This window comes from Chiloscyllium punctatum, chromosome 4 (assembly GCF_047496795.1).
Source record: "Chiloscyllium punctatum isolate Juve2018m chromosome 4, sChiPun1.3, whole genome shotgun sequence".
Lineage (NCBI taxonomy): Eukaryota > Metazoa > Chordata > Chondrichthyes > Orectolobiformes > Hemiscylliidae > Chiloscyllium > Chiloscyllium punctatum.
Genome location: NC_092742.1, coordinates 69,823,379 through 69,845,538, shown reverse-complemented (window position 1 = coordinate 69,845,538; position 22,160 = coordinate 69,823,379). Strand labels below are relative to the sequence as shown.

At 39.3% G+C, this 22,160-nt stretch overlaps 1 protein-coding gene across 3 annotated transcripts in view; it reads right to left on the bottom strand.

Moving 5' to 3' along the window:
- strn3 (striatin, calmodulin binding protein 3) overlaps nt 1-22,160 on the bottom strand; it is a 185,061-nt gene that overhangs the window by 37,116 nt on the left and 125,785 nt on the right. For all 3 annotated transcript variants that reach the window (XM_072568995.1, XM_072568993.1, XM_072568994.1), the window contains one exon: nt 11,382-11,557. In XM_072568995.1, coding sequence (XP_072425096.1) covers nt 11,382-11,557 — 176 coding nt within the window. The remainder of the gene's footprint in view (nt 1-11,381; nt 11,558-22,160) is intronic.

Below are 22,160 nucleotides of genomic sequence, written 5' to 3'. Positions count from 1 at the left end.
AATCCTATGCCGGGGGTTAGTTATTTCCTCCTCTGCTAGTAGGAAGCGGCAGAAGGACGAATAGCAATGTCTTGTCGAAGCACAGTTGAAGGAAGTGGAAAAGGCTTACTTTGACAGGCCCTTGTTGGTCAAGCTATAGAGGATTATGGCGCTGTGGTCTGCATTGAATTCTGTGCTCTTGCAGACAACAAAGATGGAGCTTACTTTCACAGAGGTTATACAAACATGGTGACAAGCTAGGCAAGTACCTAGCATATCTCACCAGGAAAACGAGTGTCCCTCAAAACATTACATTGATTAGAGAAGGGTCTGGGAAACTAACACGTGATTCCAAAAAGATTAATGTGGCATTCCAGAGATCTTACTTTAAGTTATACCAATCTGAGGGTTGTGAGGAGGGGCGGGCCAAGATGGAGTCCTTTTTCAAGGACCAGGAACTCTTGGGCATGACTCACAAACAAGAGTCTTTTCTCAATGCCTCCTTTTCAGAGAAAGAGGTGCAGGAGGCTGTGAAGAAGCTTCAGAGTAGAAAGGTGCCCAGTCCTGATGGACTTCCCAGTCGAGACTGTATTGCTGGAAAAGCACAGCAGTCAGGCGGCATCCAAGGAGCAGTAGAATCGACTTTTCGGGCCGGAGTCCTTCATCAGGAATGAGGCTGGGAGCTTCAGGGGTGGAGAGATATCTCCAGCATCTGCAGAACTTACTTTCTCCTTGATGGACTTCCCAGCCAATTCATTAAGGAATTTTAAAAAATATTGTCAGGCCTGATGCTCAACATGTTCAATGACTCATACAGTCATGATCATCCCCTACCACCTCTAAGAGAGGCCAACTTTTCGTTTATTCTTAAAAAAGGAAAGGTCCCAGAGGACTGTGCTTTGTACAGACCCATGTCACTCTTAAATGTGGACTTCAAAATCCTCTCCTGTGTTAAGGCTGGAGACTGTGTTAACTAAGCTCACTTTTATCTTATGTGAGTGACTGGGCTTGTTGGGAATCTTTTTCAATACGGTTAGATATCAAAACCTCTCAGGCAGGGTGCCCCCTTACTAACTTGCTGTTTTTGGACAAAATGAGGACAGTTAGGGAATATTGCCATAACCCAATAGTTATGAATACTGTTAAAGCATGGAGGGCAATTCAGCAGAGGGAAGGCAATATTGGCAAAACATCTTCTCGTACACCTATTGTTGCTATGCCAGGTTTTCAACTGGGAATGATAGATTCAGGATTCAAACATTGGGCAGCTAGAGGTGTGTCTTGCATGGGCAATTTATTTGAGGGAGACACAATGATGTCCTTTGATCAGTTAGCACGGAAATATGAACCATCTAACAGGGACCTCATTTGTTTTTTTCAAGTTAGGGATTTTATTCAAAAAAAAAACAGACAATGCTTTTGACTGATCCCTCCAATCTGACACAGAGAGGAGGGTGCTCAGTGCTAAGAGTACACTTTCTGTCAGCACGTTGTATCATCAATTGGGGAGCACCCCCTCAGGTGAGTTCGATCAAGTCTGCAGGGTGTGGGAGAAAGAGCTACATGTTGAGGTCTCCTCAGAGGCATGGGAAGATATTTGGGAAAATGCAAGAAAGATATCAATTTACAATAGGACCCATGCTTTACAGCTGAAGTTTCTCCACAGGGACCACTTGACTCCAGATTGTTTGTCAAAATTTAAACCAGGGATATCTTCAACATGTCCCAAACACAAGGCTGGTACGGGCACTCTTACCCATTGTCTCTAGTCCTGTGGTGGGCTTCAAACATACTGGAGCGCTGTGGCAGATGCAATGGAGGGGATTTTGGGTGTAAGGGTGGAGAAGGACCCGATCTCTCTCCTTCTTGGCCTGCCCAGTGTATTCCCTGTAGATGCGCATAAGAAAAAAACTTTTCAACATTCTCACTTTCCGCGCAAGAAAAAAATATTGTTAGGTTGGGTGTCCGAAAATCCCCCGGGCTTGTTGCATTGGCAGCAGATTGTTATGGAGCATATCGCCTTGGATCTTTTCACAAGCATGGTACACCATAAGACTGAGATTTCTATAAGACATGACGACACTTTCTGGAATACCTGGACACAGATTTGTCTGCCACACTACTAAGAGCTTTTATATAGCCGTAACAATTGTGCTTTACGAGTCCAACATCCAGAAAGGGGGAACTGCGAACGTATGCATATGTGAAAACTAATGTTCATGATATTAGAGAGTGAGTGTTTTGTTTGGCTGAGCTGCGTTATTATTATTTATTAGTTTGTTGTTGGTTATTATTTATTTAGTTAAGTAGTTATTTGGAGCTTTATATATATATATATATATATATATATATATATATACACTTTTCTATGCATATTTATACTTCGTTTTTTTTACTTTTTTGGTGTTCTTTCTTTGTATTGCTTTGTATTTGTTTTAATATTAAAAAAATTATTTTTCAATCAAAATATATTTTTGAAAAGAAAGCATTTGATAAGGTTCCATACAAAAGATTAATAAATCTGAGTGTGGACTGAATTGAAAGTAACCTAAGAATGGTCTGACAGTTTTGTTGGGTGGTAGGAGACAAAATACTTGTCCTGATTGGCATGATTGTTAAGTGCTGCTACCCAGAAATTTGTACTGGGCTCTCAGCTTTTAAACATACTACTAGGTCAATAAACAGGAGTGTTTTACATATCCAGGTTTGTGGGTGACAAAGTTACGCAAATTGACTTAACTTGGGGGCAAAATTATGATGGACTAAATTCAGCTTGATATGCAAGATTGTCATTATGGATCCTAGAAAGACAAATCAGAATATATTCCCTTCAAGGGAAGTTGAGGATCAGTGATGGAGTCAAATAGTTTAAGTGTCTATGCCTGTGAATTATTTAAAACCAACACACAGATAGAAAAAGTGATAAAGGAAAATGGCGCGGTTTTAACCTTAAGGCTAGTTAGAATTCCAAATTGAAGTTTATTTCAGTTGTTCATAGCCTTGCTAATAAAATATTTGCAGTATTGAATACAAAGCCTTAAAATAATTAAGTTTGCTTGGAAGGGATACAATGAAAGTTTACCAGATTGATAACAGGGGGTTGCAGTATGATGGCAGATTACAAAAAAAAGTCCTATTCCGATGAACTTAGTTGATTTTGGGGTGATCTAATTCAGATTTTTACAATGATTAAGTAACTCAATAGAGTGGTGGAGGAAACTTAATGGATAAGACATAATCTTATCATTCGAGTAAAACAATTTAGGAGTGAAATTAGGAAGGGTGTTTAATTCTTTCCTCTAATGGTTGTGAAAAATCTAGAATACTCACCTGCAAATTTTAAGTAAATTCAAAACTTTCAGGACTGAAGTTAATGTAACTTTGTTAGGTAGGGGCATCAAAGGATAAAGCACAAAGTTGGAGACATAAAGTTGAGGTACGGATGAGCAAAGAGCACAAATGACTTAAGGACTGGATGACTATATTCTTCTTCTGCAGTTCTGTGTATTAACTCCACCAGAATTTCAATACCTCACACTATTGAGTTCATCCTAAGCAGAATAAACTCTCAGATATTTCTAGATGAGGAGTCAAATAACTGTGTAAGGCAGGAACTAATCACAACTAATGAATTTACTAAGCCCATGTGTAACAATAAAACTTTAACACTGAACACCAAGACCTGCATCCACCAAATGCTCCACTGACCATACTGTTGTATGGCAGCAAGGTGTACAACAGCATAAGAAATAAAGTCTTTTCAGACACCGTATTCTAAGTATGGAAAAAAATGGAAGACAAAGTTCATTCCTCAAAGTAACTCAGCTAGCTAAACCATCAAGCTTCAAACTATTCTGAAACTCCCTCCAGTAGATTGGTCATCTTTACCAAATGGACTGCGGTAATATTTCAAAGGAACTTTATTTTAATATATGGATAACTTGCAGGTACATCTAGGCTGTTTGGTTTGTGAAGGTTCAGGTTTTAAAACCTCTGCAAGAGCTTAACACTGCTAACAACTGGCCAAAATGGACTGCATATGGCTGCAAATAGACTCAAAAGAGTAAGCAGCAAAGTGTATTTAGGTTTCACTCAAGAATCACTCCCTCAAAATGTTGAAATGTGGCAAAATAACTGAACTGCATTGATGCTTATACTACTGTCTTTTGAGATGGCAGGATTTTTTATGCATCCATAGGATGAGGACATTGCTGACTAAGCCAACATTTATTGCCCACCTCTAGTTCGCCCAAGAGAAAGTGGAGACAAGCTTTCTTCTTGAACTGCTAGAGTTCTCGAAGTGTAGGAATCACCACAGTGCTGTTAGGAAGGACGTTCCAGGATTTTGACTAAACAACAATGAAGGAACAGTGAAATATTTCCAAGTCAAGATGGTGCATGGCTTAGACGGAATTTAGAGGTTATAACAGCTCCATGCATCTACTGCTTTTGACCTTCTGGGTGGTATTGTCTTGGGTTTGGAGGTGCTGTCAAAAGAGGTTTGTTGAGTTACTGCAGCACATCTTTTAGATAATACACAGGCTGCCACTGTGTGTCAGTAGGAAGGGTGCGAATGTTGAAGTTGGTGGATCAACTTCGTCCTAGACAATGTTGATCTTGTCAAGATCTGTTGGAACTTTACCCACCCACGCATTTGCAGAGTGGTCTATCACACTCCTAACTTGTGCCTTATCTTATGGAAAGACTTTGGGTGACAGGAGGCAAGCTATGTGCTGAAGTTGTAGCTTCTGCCCAGTTCTTATAGTCACAGAAGGCTAGCCCAGCTCAGTTTCTGATCAGTGGTAGTCCCCAGGATATTGCTGATGGGAGCATTCAGTGATGTTAATGCCATTAAGGGACAACAGTTAGATGGTTATTGCTTGGCATTATTGTATGGCATTAATGTTACTTGCTAGGGCAGCCAAGCCCGGAAGTGATCCATCACTTTGATCATTATTGAGAATAGACTGATCCAGCAGTAACTGGGTAGGAAAGATTTGTATTTTTTGAAGGGGGGGGGGGGGGGGGGGGAAGAGAAGAGAGAAACGGGAAGACACTTACCCAGACTTGGAAACATACAAAACAGGAGTAGGCCTGTTCTGTCAAATCAATATGATTCACGGCTGATCACCTAACTCACGACTCTTGTTCCAATTTCTGCCAGATATACTTCGACTCCTTTAGACCCATGAACCAGATCTGACTCCTCCTTAAAAACATTCAATCTCTTGGCCTCAACTGTTTCTATGGCAGAGAAAGAGAAATCCACAGGCTCACCACTCTCTACATGAAGAAATTTCTCTTCATATCAGTCACAAATAGCCCACCCTATATCTATAAACGGTGACATCTGGTTCTGTACTTCCCAGGCACTGGGAACATCTTTCCTGCATTTATCTTGTCTAGTCCTTTTAGGATTTTGTTTTGGTTCTCCCCCTGTATTGTTCTAAATTCCAGTGAATATAGTCCTAACTGATTCACCCTGCCATCAGTCTGGTAAACCACTATTGCACTCGCTCCATAGTCAGAACATTCTTCCTCAGGTAAGGAGACCAAAACTGTACATGATACTCTAGATGTTGTTTCACCAACTCCCTGTACAATTGCAATTTTCCAAATTGCCCATGTTGTACTGGAATAGATTGGGTAGAAGCATAGCTGGTACAAGTTCAAACAAATGTAATCAAAATGGCAATCACAACCACCTTATGCACTAGGTTTGATTCCAATCAGTGGAACACCATCTAAGTGGTCTTGGCAGAATGCAAACTGAAATCAGTCAAGACTTTCACAGGTTACTGTCCATAACACCGTATAACTTTGTTTAACGTAACTGCAATTGTATTTCTTTGGCAGTCTAGAACTTTAAAGACTACACTCCGCTTCACAAATATGATCAATAAGCCAATGACAGATTCCTATTCAAAGAGCATTCTTTGAAATTAACTCAGCATAATGCAACTACAGAAATGAAATTTTACTTCCTAGATCATACAGTCTTGATTATAAGGTCTTCCAAACATTTTGTGAACTACAAAACAACATCGTTACAGCAAAAGGAAAAGAAACAACTCAGGAATTGGCTCACAGTAGCTAATTCTTCTGACAGTCAGTTGAATTTTGTAATCTTCCCATAGCACAGTGTAAAATCTAGCATGAGAATTACACAAAGTAATACTGACACATAAGCTGTTGTCATTACATTTTAATAAACTTAGCTGCATAATTTTAGTTTTAATATTGTTGAGAATTTCTTACTTTCTCAAACTCTGCATGAGTAATCAAAAGTAACAGGATTTTCTTAAATGCTTAAGGAGTGCAATCAGAATGCAGAATAGCAACCAAACCATTTGTAAAAATTGGCAAGCTTGTGTTTTTGGTAAAATAAAATTAATTCAGTTAGTTAATCAGAAGGATTACAATGGACAATACATTGGGCCAATGCTGCATTATTTGACTGTGGTTAACCAACTCTGATAAGCAGCGCAGAGGAAACAAGTAAATAAACTGACTCTGCCAATGTTCCCTCAAGCATGGTAATCAAAATATGTATTTTTTTTTATCCTGCACTCACAACACAACTTAACGTTTGAATCTTGGTTCATGTACAAATGTAGAGCTACGGAAATAATATGTTGACATTGCAAGATATTTATTTTCAGGTGTGGCAGGAGTTCAACGCTAGGTGCATGTGGGTGCAGTTTTCTTGCTGATGACTATAAACAATATAAATAGCTTTCCAGCACTACTTGTACTGTCAATTGTCAGATCACTTCACTGGAGAAGAGGCATCAATATAGCTAGTGCCATTTAAAAGTAGCCTGCATGACTTAAAGGAGGGGCACAGTTTAGCTTCAGAAAACTATGATAAAATTATGATCAATGATGAATTTGCAAATTATCCTCATTTTTCTAACAGTGTGATGGAGAGATTGGTGAAGGAGATTGCCAGAAGTAATAAAACAGTAATTCTGAGCAGGCTGCAATATATCAAATGCAGATGTAGGTCAGTGTCATTTTTAGACCTTAATTGCATTGCTGGAAGATGATGAATAGAGGATATATGGTTCCTAATATCTTTCATTACACTCTACCTGGATTTCCATTATACGTTGTCCCTGTGATCTTCTTATTCCCCCAATTACTGCAGCACTCTTCATCACTCTCTACTCCTAGTGATACTGTCCTCACTCTTTATCTCCTCATACCTTTACCACAGCTGACGCACCAGAAACATCGCTCTACCTTAACAAACATTCCCTCAAACCTCACCCGACTGACAAATCCAATCTACTTACAGGCAATGTTCATACACAACAAGAACAAGCAAACCATCTGCTTTACAAAGCCAACGTTCGTCCATGCACTGAGTCTACATGAATGACTAGTGAGATGCGTTGCGAACAGAGATGCATCAGGAATGTTGAATCTACTGAGCTGGAGGACAGGTCTTGCAGGATTTTAAACCATCTTCCCGTTGCACTTACATCTCTCATTTTCACATTATGCTTGATACTATGCTGCTGCTTTCTGAAGCTATCCAGATGCTTCTGCTAATCCATGTCATTAAAGAGTACCTTTGTTCCTTTCTTGACACCAGCTCATAGACTTCCACTGTGCATTGCTCAGAAGGTTTCATTCTGAATTTGTTCACAGGATGAATGTGCCTCTGACAAGACCAGCATTTGTTGCCAATCACAAAGTATCCTCAAGATGGTGAGCCAACCTCCTCCTCGGTACACCCACAGTGCTGTTAGCTAGGGGTCAGCACATGGACGCGCATGCACGCAACAACTACTCAGAGGTTGCTGTCGTTAAAGTGCTGTCTTAAGTGCCATCAGTCAATATTGTCATGCTGTGTCTTTCAAGAGGTTACTTTGTCCAGGTTTTTTTTGTTGAAGAGAGGTTGTAAGGCAGAGTGACAAGACATATCTAAGAAAATAAACAATTTGAGGTACCTTGGGGATTTTTGAAGTAAAGTTGGAACAGTGGAAGCAGCATGGGTGTGGCCAGCTCTCCCAGGCCAGGCTTTCTAATTTTTGTTTAGGTTTTTAGATTTAGTTTACATTTTAGATTTAGAAGCCTTTGGGGTCTCAAAAGAGTTGGAAGCTTCAGTGAAACTCCCCTAGCTGCTACTTTATTCGAATTTTCTTTTGATGTTTTTTCCTCTTGGATTGGAGAACTGCATGTGAGAATCTGTGTCTGGGTTTGCCTTTTTGCCAAGGGGTACGTTTATGGGATGTTACATATTGATTAATTAGTAATAGGCACTGTATATATTATTCAGTTAAGTTTTCCAATAGTTAAGTTATTCTAAATTGCTCTTTCTTTTGTTTACATTTTAACTATAGTGTTTAAATAAATTGCGTTTTGCTTAACATCGAATAGTTTGATCAGTCACATGGTATCTGAAAGATGGCACTTCACATCTACTTTTAAAATAAGTACTTAGGGTCTAGGCTAACTTCTTAAAATATTTTCAGGGGGCCTGGTTCAGCTGTTGCTACTCAAAAACCAGCGAGTAGAAACACAAACAGGTAACTAAATACAGCGAGGAGCTGAATTAAAACCAATTTATAAATCGGCATTAGCTATGTCATCACTTGTCAAGTTATGCAGTGCCTTTTGGATCAGTGCAGCTTTTATTTTCAGTTTTGTTTTACTTTAGCTATTCATCTTTTTAAGTTTAGCTACACAATAAGATAATGTGAAATTATTCTAAGACAAAAGTAAAATACTGCAGAAAATCTGAGATAAGAACAAAAAAATTGGACTCTTTTTATGGGATACGTGAAACATCCATTACTCCAGTCTGACTCAGGCTCTGTCCCTCATCTCTTTTTCTGGTACCTTGAGGATTGCATCACCTACTCTTGCCAAGAACTGAAAAATTTAATTGACTTTGTTTCCAGTTTCCATCATTCTCCCACCTTCACTTAGCCCATCTGACTTTCCTTCCCTGCCCTGATTTCACTGGCACAAGCTGAGAATATTTTATTGATGATCATGACAAACCTAGAGTCCTATAGTTATTTCTTAATGCATTTACTTTTGTAAATACTTTAGCCTGTTCACCATTTTCTCTAACACATCTGTTTCAGTGGTGTTACATTTCACACATACATAAAATAATGCATTTGACCAAGCCCTTGAATAGTAAGAAAATCAAGGGCAGTGGAAAGATAATTCAGGAGAATTTCTTCTGAATTTTCTTACTAGTCTGGACTGGCAGCCCCAACACCGCTGGCATTGTGGAATAGTGCTCTCGGAACTATTTTTCAGTGTGACCCCATTTTAACACTTCGTAATTAATTAAAATGCAGATGCCAGAAAAAGCAAAACTGCAATAAAGCAGGACAGCAAAATTTAGCACATGAATCCTAAAGTTTGTATATACAATCAAGATAATTATACTTCATGCAAAGAAAATCTATATTTTTGAAGTATTTTGTGAAAATGTTACTTTATGTATTCATGCAATTTTCTGCTAAGCTCTCCATATTCTCTGATGACAGTTAACTCAGTGAACCCCATCCCCACATACAGAGTATTCAATCCATTCCCTATCACCATAGACATATTTTCCCAGTTGCTCTGCACTCTTCCATACAATCAGCTCATCTTCCCAAACCCCCTCAGACATACCAGCCTTTTTTTTTCAACCAGTCTCCATTCCCACACACTCACCAGCCCTTGTTCTTCTGGTCTAGTTGACGGTGCCTCTCAAGCACAGGATAAGTGGCTTGTGGAACATGTAGACAAGAGATGGCATGTAGAGAAGTCTGGAGCCACCTATCATCATCCTGCCTCAACCACAAGTTAGCTTTTTGTTCCACACCTTGGACACAGTCAGGACCCAACTCGGACCACATTCATTTTTGGCCCAGTCAGTTAAATTACAGTTAAAAACATTTTCTGACATTGAAGAGATCTTTGTTCTACTGTTTAATGCAACTGATACAGTGGGTCCCGTCAGTACCTCTGAACAGGGCTGTCTCCTTTCCACAGACACCATTGCTGCTGAGAGGACAGGGAGCCCCTGACCCCAAATAAGACTTTTGAGTCCGACATTTGAAAACCATTATTGAGAAGTGTGCAACAAGGAGAAGCGCTGGGAATATACTGAAGGATCCCACCCGAGCTGACAAACAGTGGATCCATTGTATTAGAATGATAATGGTTCACTCAAATCAAAATCCTTGTTCCTGCATTATATTGATGCTTAGAGTCTGGCCTGAATTCTTACAAAGTAGTTAACAGCACTGATGACGAGAATACTCCCATCGCCAGAAGATAGCTTGCCAAATGGATGGAACAGAGGCATTATTGAGGATTGAGATTCTTAAAATCATCATGACTACATCATAAAAATGTCAGATTTACAAGAGGCACTGCCTGTTGACACAAATTGAACTTTTAGCAAATGCCAAGTCCATGTTGAAACATTGCTGACACATGATGGAAAGCACAGAATATACAGGATATTCAACACCTATGGAAGTTAGGAGTGCAAGCAAATCCTAATGCCTTACTTCTGCTTGTCATTAAGATGGTAATGGGCTGCTGAAAATCACAAACAGCACATCGCTCACCTGCAGGACAGAGTGTACAGCAAATGGGTAATGTCATGTGAAGCAGTTTAAAAGGACTCACAATAATACAAGTTTAGAATCATATGGACCTTCATTAAGCTCCAATTCCCACTTTGGTAGCACAGGCAAGAACTTGTCTCCTAATAACTTTGCACATTACTCCTCAGGTTCAGTTATGATATTTGATTCTTAAAGTTTCCTTTGCCATCTTCCTGCAGTTAGTGTAGATCTTTTACTACTGCTCTGCTCCTTCCCCTGATTTAGCAGCCTTAAGTGGAAAGCCCCGTAGCATTTTCACATTCATCAGTTAAACAAATCCTCTGAATAAGTTCTTGCTCTCCATATATTCACACTAAGTCTCTCACAGACAACTGCTTCTCAGAAACCTGGTCTAAAAGAGCACAGCAAAGCTAAAAGAACAGGCCACCCAGTCACTTAACTAGAGGTGAAAATGTAAAAAAAAAATTGTTCCAGTGCAAGTTGCTTCCTCTTAAAATTGATGGGCAAGTTAATAAACGCATGTTTTAAGCATGCCAAGGCATTAATTTCATTAAAGGGTCCTGGTGCCACACTGTACCCTTATTAGCACAGTTAACTGATGCCTGTGTCTTGTTTCAGGCAACCATCTGGGATGGATATCAAGCACCAAATACCAATATGGTGTTGTGCAATTACAGAATGTAAGTCCAGTACAGAAAATCATGCTGCTTTTCTTTGTGGCATATAATTGGACCTGGAACTTGTGCACTAATTAATTTCGACCCTGTCATAAATGCAACGGTATAAAAGCAACTTTAAAAAAAAACATACTTTTTGGCAGGGACAGTTTTCTGGAGATTCCAAAGCTTAAGGGTGTGGTCTTCAGAGGCTGTAACCAGCACAGGCTCTACGGGATGAAAAACTAATGCACGGACTCCATCAAAGTGACTCCGTAGTGTGTACTTGGGATTCCATGTCTTCCTATATGCATCCTTATTAGCAGGTAACTGAAAATGAACATATGGTTAAAAATATATTACGTAGCTGTACCATACCCAGAATCAACACGTAATATTGGAAAAAGGAAACAATCTTCACAAATTATCCCTGCTTCCACACAAAGCACACTGACTATGATATTTTCCACTAGTGATGAGAACTGTAGAATGATGCTGTATACTATATTTAAAAAGAGTAGGGAAGACCACAATATGATCTCTAATGTGGGTTTTGTTCATTCAAGAAATGCGGGCATTACTGTTTAGGCCAACATTTATTGCCTGGCTCGAATTGCCCTACAGCATGTGGCGGTGAGCTGCTTTCTTGTACTGCTGCAGTCCATATGGTGAACGTATACCCACAGTGCTGATAAGAATTATGTCCCTCCCGTGACCGTGAAGGGACCGTCTATGTAGTTGCAGTGCAAATTATAGGTGGTATACACTGCTGCCAATGCATAAATAGTCAAAAGGAACGAATATTGAAAGTGTCAAATGGAGTGAAAATCAAAAAGACACTTTTATCTTGGATGGGGTCTAGTCTCATGTGTTGTTGAAGTTGCAATTATTTAACAAGTGGACAATATTTCATCACACTTTTGACTTATGCCTTATAAATAGTAGATAGGCTGGGAGAGTCAGTAGGTGAGTTATTTGCCTCTGAATTCCTAGCCTTTCACCTGCTCTTGGAGCCACAGTATTTTAATGACTACCTCAGTTCATTCCGGTACTGGATTAGTGGTGCTGGAAGAGCACAGCAGTTCAGGCAGCATCCAACGAGCAGCGAAATCGACGTTTCGGGCAAAAGCCCTTCATCTTCCTGATGAAGGGCTTTTGCCTGAAACGTCGATTTCGCTGCTCGTTGGATGCTGCCTGAACTGCTGTGCTCTTCCAGCACCACTAATCCAGTATTTGGTTTTCAGCATCTGCAGTTATTGTTTTTACCCAGTTCATTCCTGTTCCTAGTCAACAGTAAACCTGATGGAGTTAATAATAGGGAATTCAGCGATGCTAATAACATTAGATGTCAAGAGGCAATAGGTAAATTCTCTCTTGTTCAAGAGAATGACTGCCTCGTACTTGTGTGGTGTGAATGTTACTTACCATTCACTGCACAATGCCTGGATGTTTCCAGGGTTCACTGTATTTGAATAGCTTCAGTATCTGAGATGCCATGAGTAATGCCAAACGCTGTGTAATCATTAAATATCCCTGTCTCTGACCATACATAAAGAATGCCTGTAGCCATGTCTGGGAACTAAGAACATTGATCGTCACCCAACCATATACATCCACCTTTGTGCTAGGTCTGTCTCCTAGAAAGTTTTCCCCTGATTGCCACTGTCTTCAACTTGGATAGGACTTCTTGATGGTCACACTCATCCAAATGCTGCCATGATATCAAGGATAACCACCTTTACTTTCTCTCTTAAATTCAGGACTTTTGTCCCTGTGTGGACCAAGGCTGCAAAAAGTTCAAGAGCTGATTGGGCTTGGTAGAACTAAAGGTTACTGCCAGTGAACAGGATATTGTTATACTTTCCATCATTTTGATGACAATTAAACATGGACTAATGAGGTTGAATTTGTCTTTTCATTTGTGGAGGAGATACTGAGAAAATTTACCACATTGCAAGACAGCTGTCTGTGTATTAATTGCATTAGAATAGGGTCGCAGCTAGTTCACATTCAAATTGATAGGCTGTAATCAAACTGTCAGTCACATATTTGAAATGTAAAACTAATAGGGGCTTTACTACAAACATAATCTTAAACTGTTCTCTATCATCTATACCTGCAAAATAGGATCGAGGGACTGAATGGCTACTCCAGTTCCAAATTCCATGTTTGGATAAGTTCAGCACCCTCGCCCTAAATATGAATTGCGAGGAGCTCATGGACTTCTTCACCAGAGGTCAAGACTATACAATCAAGTACTTTTGCCAAGTCTCCTTCTTTTGCTAATCTATCTGGCCGAGTTCCTTTCAAGTATCCTCTCTTCCCAGCCTGGATTGTTTTTGGTCTTTCTCTCCCTCCCTTCCTCCAGGTCACCTTGTTCATGGAATCCAGCTCCTGCACTCTCTAATCTATTGCACAAACTAGCCCTCCTGGTCCCATTGTTACAACAGATTATATCTTTTATGGTTCTCTCTCTCTACAGGTGCTGCCTTTCGTTTACTTCTGTCAATCCTCACCTTCAGAAAACCCAAATGTCCTAGGAAATTACTGTCCCAACTTCCAGTATATCTATCTTCTTCTGAATTGTTGTTGTTTCACAAGTCTGTGCTCATTTTCCCCAGAACTCTGTTTAAATCTTGAAATTGTTTTTCTTTCTGCTCCTGCATTGCTACTTCTGGTAACCCCAAGGCTCTATCAATAGTCTAGTTCTCTTCATTCGGTCCCTTTGCAACATGATTAGTTTCCAAAGGTGTACACAACTTATTATTTTCTGTGTTTTTGTTTAGACCAAACATGTGAAAAAGACATTTTTAAAAACGAATGACTGGGAAGGAACTACTACACATTTGAAACAAGTTACTGAAGCTTAGAAGCTTGTGTTTACGCTGTTGCTTTCAAGCAATAGGGCAGGTAGCAGGTGAGATGGGTGCGTGTGCATAATTCAGTCAGCAACAGACCGCAGGTTGGTCTGTGTAATTATGTTGTTGGACAAGGTCTAACACCTGATGAAGGAGCAGTGTTCTAAAAGTTAATGTTGTCAAACAACCCCACTGGACTATCACATGCTGTCATCTGATTTTTGACGTTATGTAATTAAGGATTATGTTATGGACATCAGAGGTATTCTGCCTGATGCAACTTTCTGATTGACTCCCAGGTAGGTGAATAGCTTGGGTACATAAAACAGACAGGCAGAAATGCCTACATTGCTTAAAAACCAAGTTCTGTGTCTCTGTTGCTCTGTAATAAAACGCCTGATGTCTGAAGAAATAGTCATTTTTCTCCCACAAATTGCTTTAAGTGGTTGCCTTTCACCAGAAACAAAAATACATTGTAATTAGAGTACTAACTGCCTTTTTGCCTCTTGCAAAAAAATTGAAGCAAAGGTCTTGGGAAGCAAAAGGAACACCATTTCGAAGCCTGTGGACTGGTACAACTAAACTGTGCTTCTATTATTTTTTTCTTCCACCCACAAAACCAATGATTTTTCATCAGTCTGTATCTGTGAGTGTGTTTGTAAGGGTTGAAAAGGGAGCGAGGCAGTGAGTTTTAATGAGTAAAGTTATGTTAATAGTTCAAAATTTTGTTCCCCCATGGCTAGGACTTACTTATTTGTAATAAACAATAGTTCTTGTTAAATATGGAACCTGGTCAGTATTTTCTATTAACCTGATTCCATCAAACAGGCAAACTGGGGACTTAACATATTTTGATTAAACCATTAATGTTTGCAGCAATTGTGGATACAGGAGGACTAGGGGAATTAGCATCGATTCACAAGTGGGATGATACAACTGACAACATAAAATTTCCTCTAATTAAATGGTGGTGAAAGAAAATATTTTTGGTCCCAACTCCAAACTCCATTCCCTGGCTACCTCTCTCTCTAGTGATAGTCCAACACAAAACCAGTCCGTTTTCTACTATTTGACTTGAAATGAGCTTCCGAGCATCTCCATAACTTCACCCATTTCAGCTGGGGCTAAAATCTTCATTCATGACTTAGTTATCTCCAGGCATGATTATTATCATATGGTTGGTCTCCCACTTTGTATATTTCATGAACTCAAGGCCACCCAAAACTATGCTGCACATGTCTTAATTTACGCTAAATTCATTTCACACATTAACCCCTTATGGTCACTGACCTATTTGATCTAAGAAAACTCTTGATTTTAAAACTCTCATCCCTGGTTTTCAAATCCCTCTGAAGTCTCACTCCTTACTATCTCTAATCATCTTTACCCTCACAACACTCAAACATCAGTATCCACCTAATTCTTGCCCTTTGAGTATCTTTGCTTTTAATCACTACAACACTGGTGGCTGTTCCTCTAGTTGGCTGGATCCAAAATACTTCCTGATGCCTCTCCACAACCTATTGATCTTTATTTCTTTAAGTCAATTCTGAAAAGCAAACTCTTAATCATGTGACTAAATTTTCCACATAGCTTGGTAACATTTTGTTTCATAATACTCCAGTGAAGTACCTTGGGATGTTTTTAGTATAAATGTACTAAAATAAAAATTATTTTTATTACACCCAATTACAGCTGCAATGACTGGCATCTAAACAAACAAAACCATTTTATGTGCCATGTATGATTCATCACTGGAGTCTCTCAATCTTGCTAAATCACTTACACTCAGGGGTGCATTAATATAAAACTCAGCCAAATGCTGATTTGACTTTTGAGGAGTCAACTCATTAGACTTCATCACACTCTGCTTTCTTACGTCAATGGCTTCAGCCTGGTCTGTGACACTCATGTACTGGACTCAATCATGATTGAGAATGGGAGCATTCCTGATATCATTTCAATTAGTGAAGTGAAACTAAGCACCCATAACATCAAGAACAGCAACAGCAAAGAGCCTCAACAAAACAGGTCAACAGGGATTCAGTGTAAAACTCCACTGGCTAAAGTTATACCTCATACAAAAGAAGTTAGTTGCAGTTGTTGGAGACCAATCATCTCAAGCCAAGGATATTGCTGCTGGATTTTTCAGTATGGTGTTCAAAGCACAACCACCTTCAGCTGCTTCATCACTGACCTTCCCACCATTGTAATAAGCTTGATGATGGACACACCTTTGTTCAGTTCTGAACACAACTCTTCGGATAATGAAGCAGTTTGTGATTATATGCAGCAAGACCTGCCCAAATATCCTGGCTTGCGCTGATAAGTGACAAGTGTCAATTATGCTACGTAAGTGACAATGATGATCTCCATCCAGAGAATTTTATCATCTACCCCTGATATTCAATGGCAATACCATTGCTGAATTCCCAATCATCAACATCCTTTCAGCCATCATTCTAAAGAAGTTTAACTAGCCCTGTCACATGAAACAGTAGTTATAAGAGCTGGACGTGGACATGCAGCGGTGTGAGATTCACTTCTAGACTCTGAAACTTGCGCTCTCCCCCACCCCCATCTACAAGACGCACAGTAAGGTTGTCAAGAGGACAAAGAAGCCCGCAATCAGCGACCAGACATTATGGTTTCAGCACATACTATCTATAAGGTGCACTTTCACAATGATTTATTTGACAACCTCTCTCAAACCTTCACCTATCACCTTGTAGTGCAAGGATAACATGCTCGTGGGGATGCCACCATCTACAAGATCTTCTCAAAGTCATCAAAAATTGTGACTTTGAAAGGTATCATTGTTCCTTCATGATCTTTGTCATAATTCTGGAACACACGACCTGATAGCACTACAGGTGGAGCTTCTGTTGCAGTCCTTGTGATGATTAAGAAAATGACTCACCATCACCTTTTCATGGCAAGTATGGATATATAATAAATGATAATAAAATGTAAGTGCCATGAATGAATGAATTAAACAAATTAGCCAACTCAATTTCATAAAGGATGGAGTTGTGCTGCAGAATTTTGTCCTGGTTCTTGATTGTAGGAATGCCAAGCTTGGTCTGTAGCAGGCTGCTTTTGACATTCAATATATATTATGTCATGGTTTCACCAGGTTCTTGGAACTGGTTTCAAGATCACGTCAGCTGCTTTTGCTGTGCACCCCAAGAAATCTAAATTGATGGGCATGAGGAAATGAAAAATATACTGAGTTATGACATTACAGGTTATGGTGATATAAAGTTGATGTTGTTGACCTAGCATGTTTCAAGTATGCTCAATACAGGATCAGTGCTTAGACTATCTCGTATTACACAATGGAGCAAGTCCTCAATGTTGATACTGTTTGCACAGTACCTACATGGTTTTACTACAAATGCTAATATGGACAGAGAGGATTGAGAAGATGAGCTCAGATCAGTTACACCGTCAAAGTAATTCCTGGACCATGTGACACAGGCCCAGTTTGTTGCAATTTCCTGAAGGGGTATTAGTTATCCATTCAGTGGAAATGTTGTTTTTTTAAGAATGTTTAATACCCTTTGCAGGAGCTGGAATTTTCTGAAGCAGCAGCACAAAGTTAACACCTTTTGTTTATTAATTACTGAATAACGTAATGCTCAGATACAGAGGTCACCCACCCAGAGTACTTGCGTCTTTTCTTCCAAGTGATGCTTCTAAATGGTAGTGGAGAGAAGTTTACCAGAACAAACTAATTTAAAATTCATTCACAGGATGCAACCATCACTGGCATTTATTACCAATAAAGCAGTCAAGAGCCAACCACATGGCCATGGGTCTGGAGTCACATGGAGGCCAGACCAGGCAAGGACAGCAGTTTCCTAACTTAATGGACATTAATGAACCAGCTGAGTTTTTCCAACAATTGACATCATGAGACTCTTAATTCCTGATTTAAACCAATAATAGGAATGCCTTTTGTTAGCCAACATGTTAAGAATACAGGTTAAAGTGGACATTTCATTTTAAAATAATTGTTTATCTATTTCTCTGGAATAAATTGGAGAAAAAAATTAAATGAGAATAACAAGTGAAAGTATGGACTGACTGGATTTTATAGTGCCAATTCCTTCCCCAGCCACAGTATGTTTGTCTGGATGTTAATTGACTAAGGGAGAGATTTCTACCTATTCTGGGGAGGAAGTCCCACATTAAAGAGCATTCCACCAAATCAATTGACAACCAACTCTGTAGTCCTGAAGGTGCCAGGTTTGAGTAGTAACTACTACTGTGACTGAAACCACTTCCAAAGAGAAGCAAATGAATGCTAAACTGAAGGAGTTTGGGGTATCAACATATCCAAACAAGGGTATTTAAGTATGGGAGTTAGGCTGGAGAAGGAAAAGAGAGAGAATTGTTATGTTTCAGAGACTACGAAATGGGGGGGTGGGGGGCAGCCACCTCCGAGGTATACCAGCTTGCTCAGTAAAAGCTACCAGGCCTTGTTGCAGGTAACGTTGGTAGGGGCAGGATTAGTGCTTAAGGGTTTCAACAGGCCCAAGGCTTGGTGGACCACATGATGCCGCCATTGCCCAAATAAAATAGGAGAAGCATTGAAAAGAAGTGGGAAGCTCCCAAGTGGGCATTGAATTTTGCGAGGTCCTTTGCTTGAGAATGTCATGACAGTGTATAATCGAGCCCAATATTTCCATCATGCATTTGTTGCATGATTCAAATGATTTCAGAACCTACAACAGGGTAGAGAATAATAGATTTGGGATTATGTAAAATAAGGTGATGCTAAAACAAATAGTACTAAGAAAGTGAAGCAATGTTTACAAACCGGTAGAATTTAGAACAACATTATTCCAGAAAAATGACAATTTTCAAAAAGCAGATTTTTAAGGATGCAGAGCACACTGGATGTTAGGAGAAAGGTGCGAGAGAGTGCAAGCACGAGAAAGCAACAGTGCAAGAGGAATACTTTAATAAATATGTATCATTTGATATATAAAGAGCAGCTGAAAATGATGTCAAAATAGTCAACATCCTCATTGCTGACATTACTGCTTGTCTCAAAATCAAAGAACTTGCATATATATAGCATTTCTCTCAAACTCAAAACATCCCAAAGCCCTTTTTACAGGCAAATAAGTACATCAATTATTTTTCACTGTTGTGATGTAGATGTAGACAAACACAGCAGTTAAATTGTGCACAGCTAGGCCCCACAATTAACAATAAAATATTAAGCCAAATAATTTCTTCCAGTGATATTTGTCCAGGGAGTGCAGTCAAAACCATCTAACCCTCTGTTAGAAGTACACTTCATTAATTAAGCTTTTAAAAGTACTCACGTCAAAAAGGACCTTTTTTTCAAAATGAGACTTCTTGGAAGTCACATGGTTTAGGTTAGTTGTTTATTAAAAAAATCTAGTTGCTGTTTTTTTAGTCTACATTTATAATAATATTCTCATATTTATATCCATAAAATACATCATTTGACACATGAGGAATTGGATAAATCAATTAGATTTAAGTTGCCACTAGTGGTGAGACTTCGGATAGACAATGCATTCCACCGATCACAGTCCAAACACATTAATCATTTTATAGTGTAATGTGTAATGCTTTTAGATATTTTTGCACAGCTGTTCATGAGGGATCTCAAAGGGACAAGCTCAATTTACTGCACAGTAAATTTGGGTTGTCGTTTCACTGCATGGTCGAGATGAAGATTGTTAAGACATCAGAAAAATTTTCAAGCTCTTCTTCACATAATGGGGTGGGATGTTTTTGAATGCACTTATGATGGCAGATGGGAATCTCTGTTTAACATCTCATTTGAAAGATGACATCTCTTGATGTTATCCAGAATAGAGGCATTTGCAATTGACAACTTTGACTCTTCAACAGACAGCCTAAGTGGCACTTTTGCCTAATCTGCCGAAGTGGCACTTTTGCTCGCGCCCATTTCAAACAGATTCCTGAAGAAGGGCTTATGCCCGAAATGTCGATTCTCCTGCTCCTTTGATGCTGCGCTTTTCCAGCAAAACATTTTTCAGCTCTGATCTCCAGCATCTGCAGTCCTCACTTTCTCCCATTTCAAACTCAAACAAGGTTTACATTGTCGGTCTCAATCGCTCATTGCCAAATCTTTCTTCAAACTCAATTTTGAATTTGCATCACTTTGATCAAGACAGATGACTAGCATTTCTCAACAATCCTCTCAGACCTCAGTGACAATGTGACCAAATCTTATTAAAATTTCCCAAGAAATCACAATTGGTCACTTTCAACAATCTGCGCCTTGAAACTGCCCCAAAAGTCACTATCACAGATTGCCTCAAACATTTGTTCATGCTCTAGTAGTTCATCTTTTCCTGGAAAACTTCACTCTAGTACTTGTACACAGGCACAACCTAGTCTTTTTTTAAACAAACAATAAGCTTCATTAAGCTGGTAATGCTCTGGATTTATTTCTCAGTTCTAACGTGGTTCAATCGTACAAAGCAAATATTGCTTACATTACACAGATTTATGAGTGGTACATGTCTTCTGAGGATCCACAGCTCCCAAGATCTTACAGAAGTCCTGACTCAGACACTGAGAAACAGTTAGAAAAACTTTTGAGCACAAAATCATCCAATCATTCTGGACTTTCAAAAAGTCCTCAATTACACAGTTAGGGTAGTCTAGTTGCCTTTTCAGCTGTCACAATATATTGTTCTTTTCAACTAATGTGTTTCCATCTGTCTGTCTTTAACTTTAATTAACTATTCTGTGGAAACTGACTTCTGAACTGTTTTCAGTTGTTACCTACTGAACACCATTCAACAATACCCAACCTTGTTCCTAGGCAGTAGTGAATGTACAGGTTGTTTTGCTATACAAGTGTTTCATTAACATGAACGCATTGTAACACGACTGACCAATGGGAAACACAGTTTGTAAAGCTTGAAATTTTAAAACGTGTTGGCTGTAACGCGATTACAGCAGCAACACTAAGCGCTGTTTCTAAAGTGTGATTTTTCCATAATGCAGGGTTGCACAAAAAGGCAACCATCACATTGTGGAAGAACTACCTGTATCTAATATATTGAAACTGCCAAATGCAGCAAGTCTTTTGAAGTGTCTGCCCGAATGCTACAATGCCCAGCAAGTGCTGGTTTCTGCAGCACAACTTGAATAAGAAAAAGAAATTCTTCATATCACAATATTTGAACTGGCACAAGAAGTACAAGTTAACAACAAACGATTAAACAAACTAACACACTTCTCTACAACACCTTGTACTTTCTGGGGCCTGGTGAGGTCACAGCTAAATAATCTTATATTTGGCTCACACAGCCTCTCAAGTAATTCATATATGTAATAGCTCTTAAAGGTGTAATAACATACATGCAAACTTTTATTAAATAAAACTGTTAACCTAGTGTCAATTACAATAGCAGCCTCTACATTTACTCAATTTAGTAATGCCTGAACCTCTGCAGTCTTAATGTGGAGATTGTACAATAATTTGAGGTATTCTTTCCCTCAGTGATGTTAAGGTTTCCTGATTCAGAGTTCGCTGAGGTGTCAGTTGCTGAAAGGCTAAAAGTTGCTCCCCCTTAGTGTCTTGTGGCCTTCTCTGGAATAGATTTTCTCACCACCTTTGTGTGTATTGAGTGTAGCTGAGGTTACAAGAAGAGATCAGAAACTGTGAATTCTGCACCTCCTGACTCCATAAAGTCTGTTCACTATCTGCAGAGAACAAATTCAGGAATATTATGGCATACTCCTCACATGCATGGATCCTCGCAATTCCAACAAAAGCACTTAAAAAAAACTCAACAAAATTCAAAGTAAAATAGCCCACTTGATTGGCATCCCACCCACACCCTGAATATTCCATCTCTCCACCACTGAACACCATATCAGTTCTGTGTACTATCTAAAGATACATAGCAGAAAATCAAATATCCTTCAATAGCACCTTCCAAATCTGTGACCTCTACTCCTAGAAGGACAAGGGCACAGACATATGAGGAGCACCACCATCTGTCCATTCCCTCCAAGCCACAGATCATCCTTACTTAGAACTATATTTT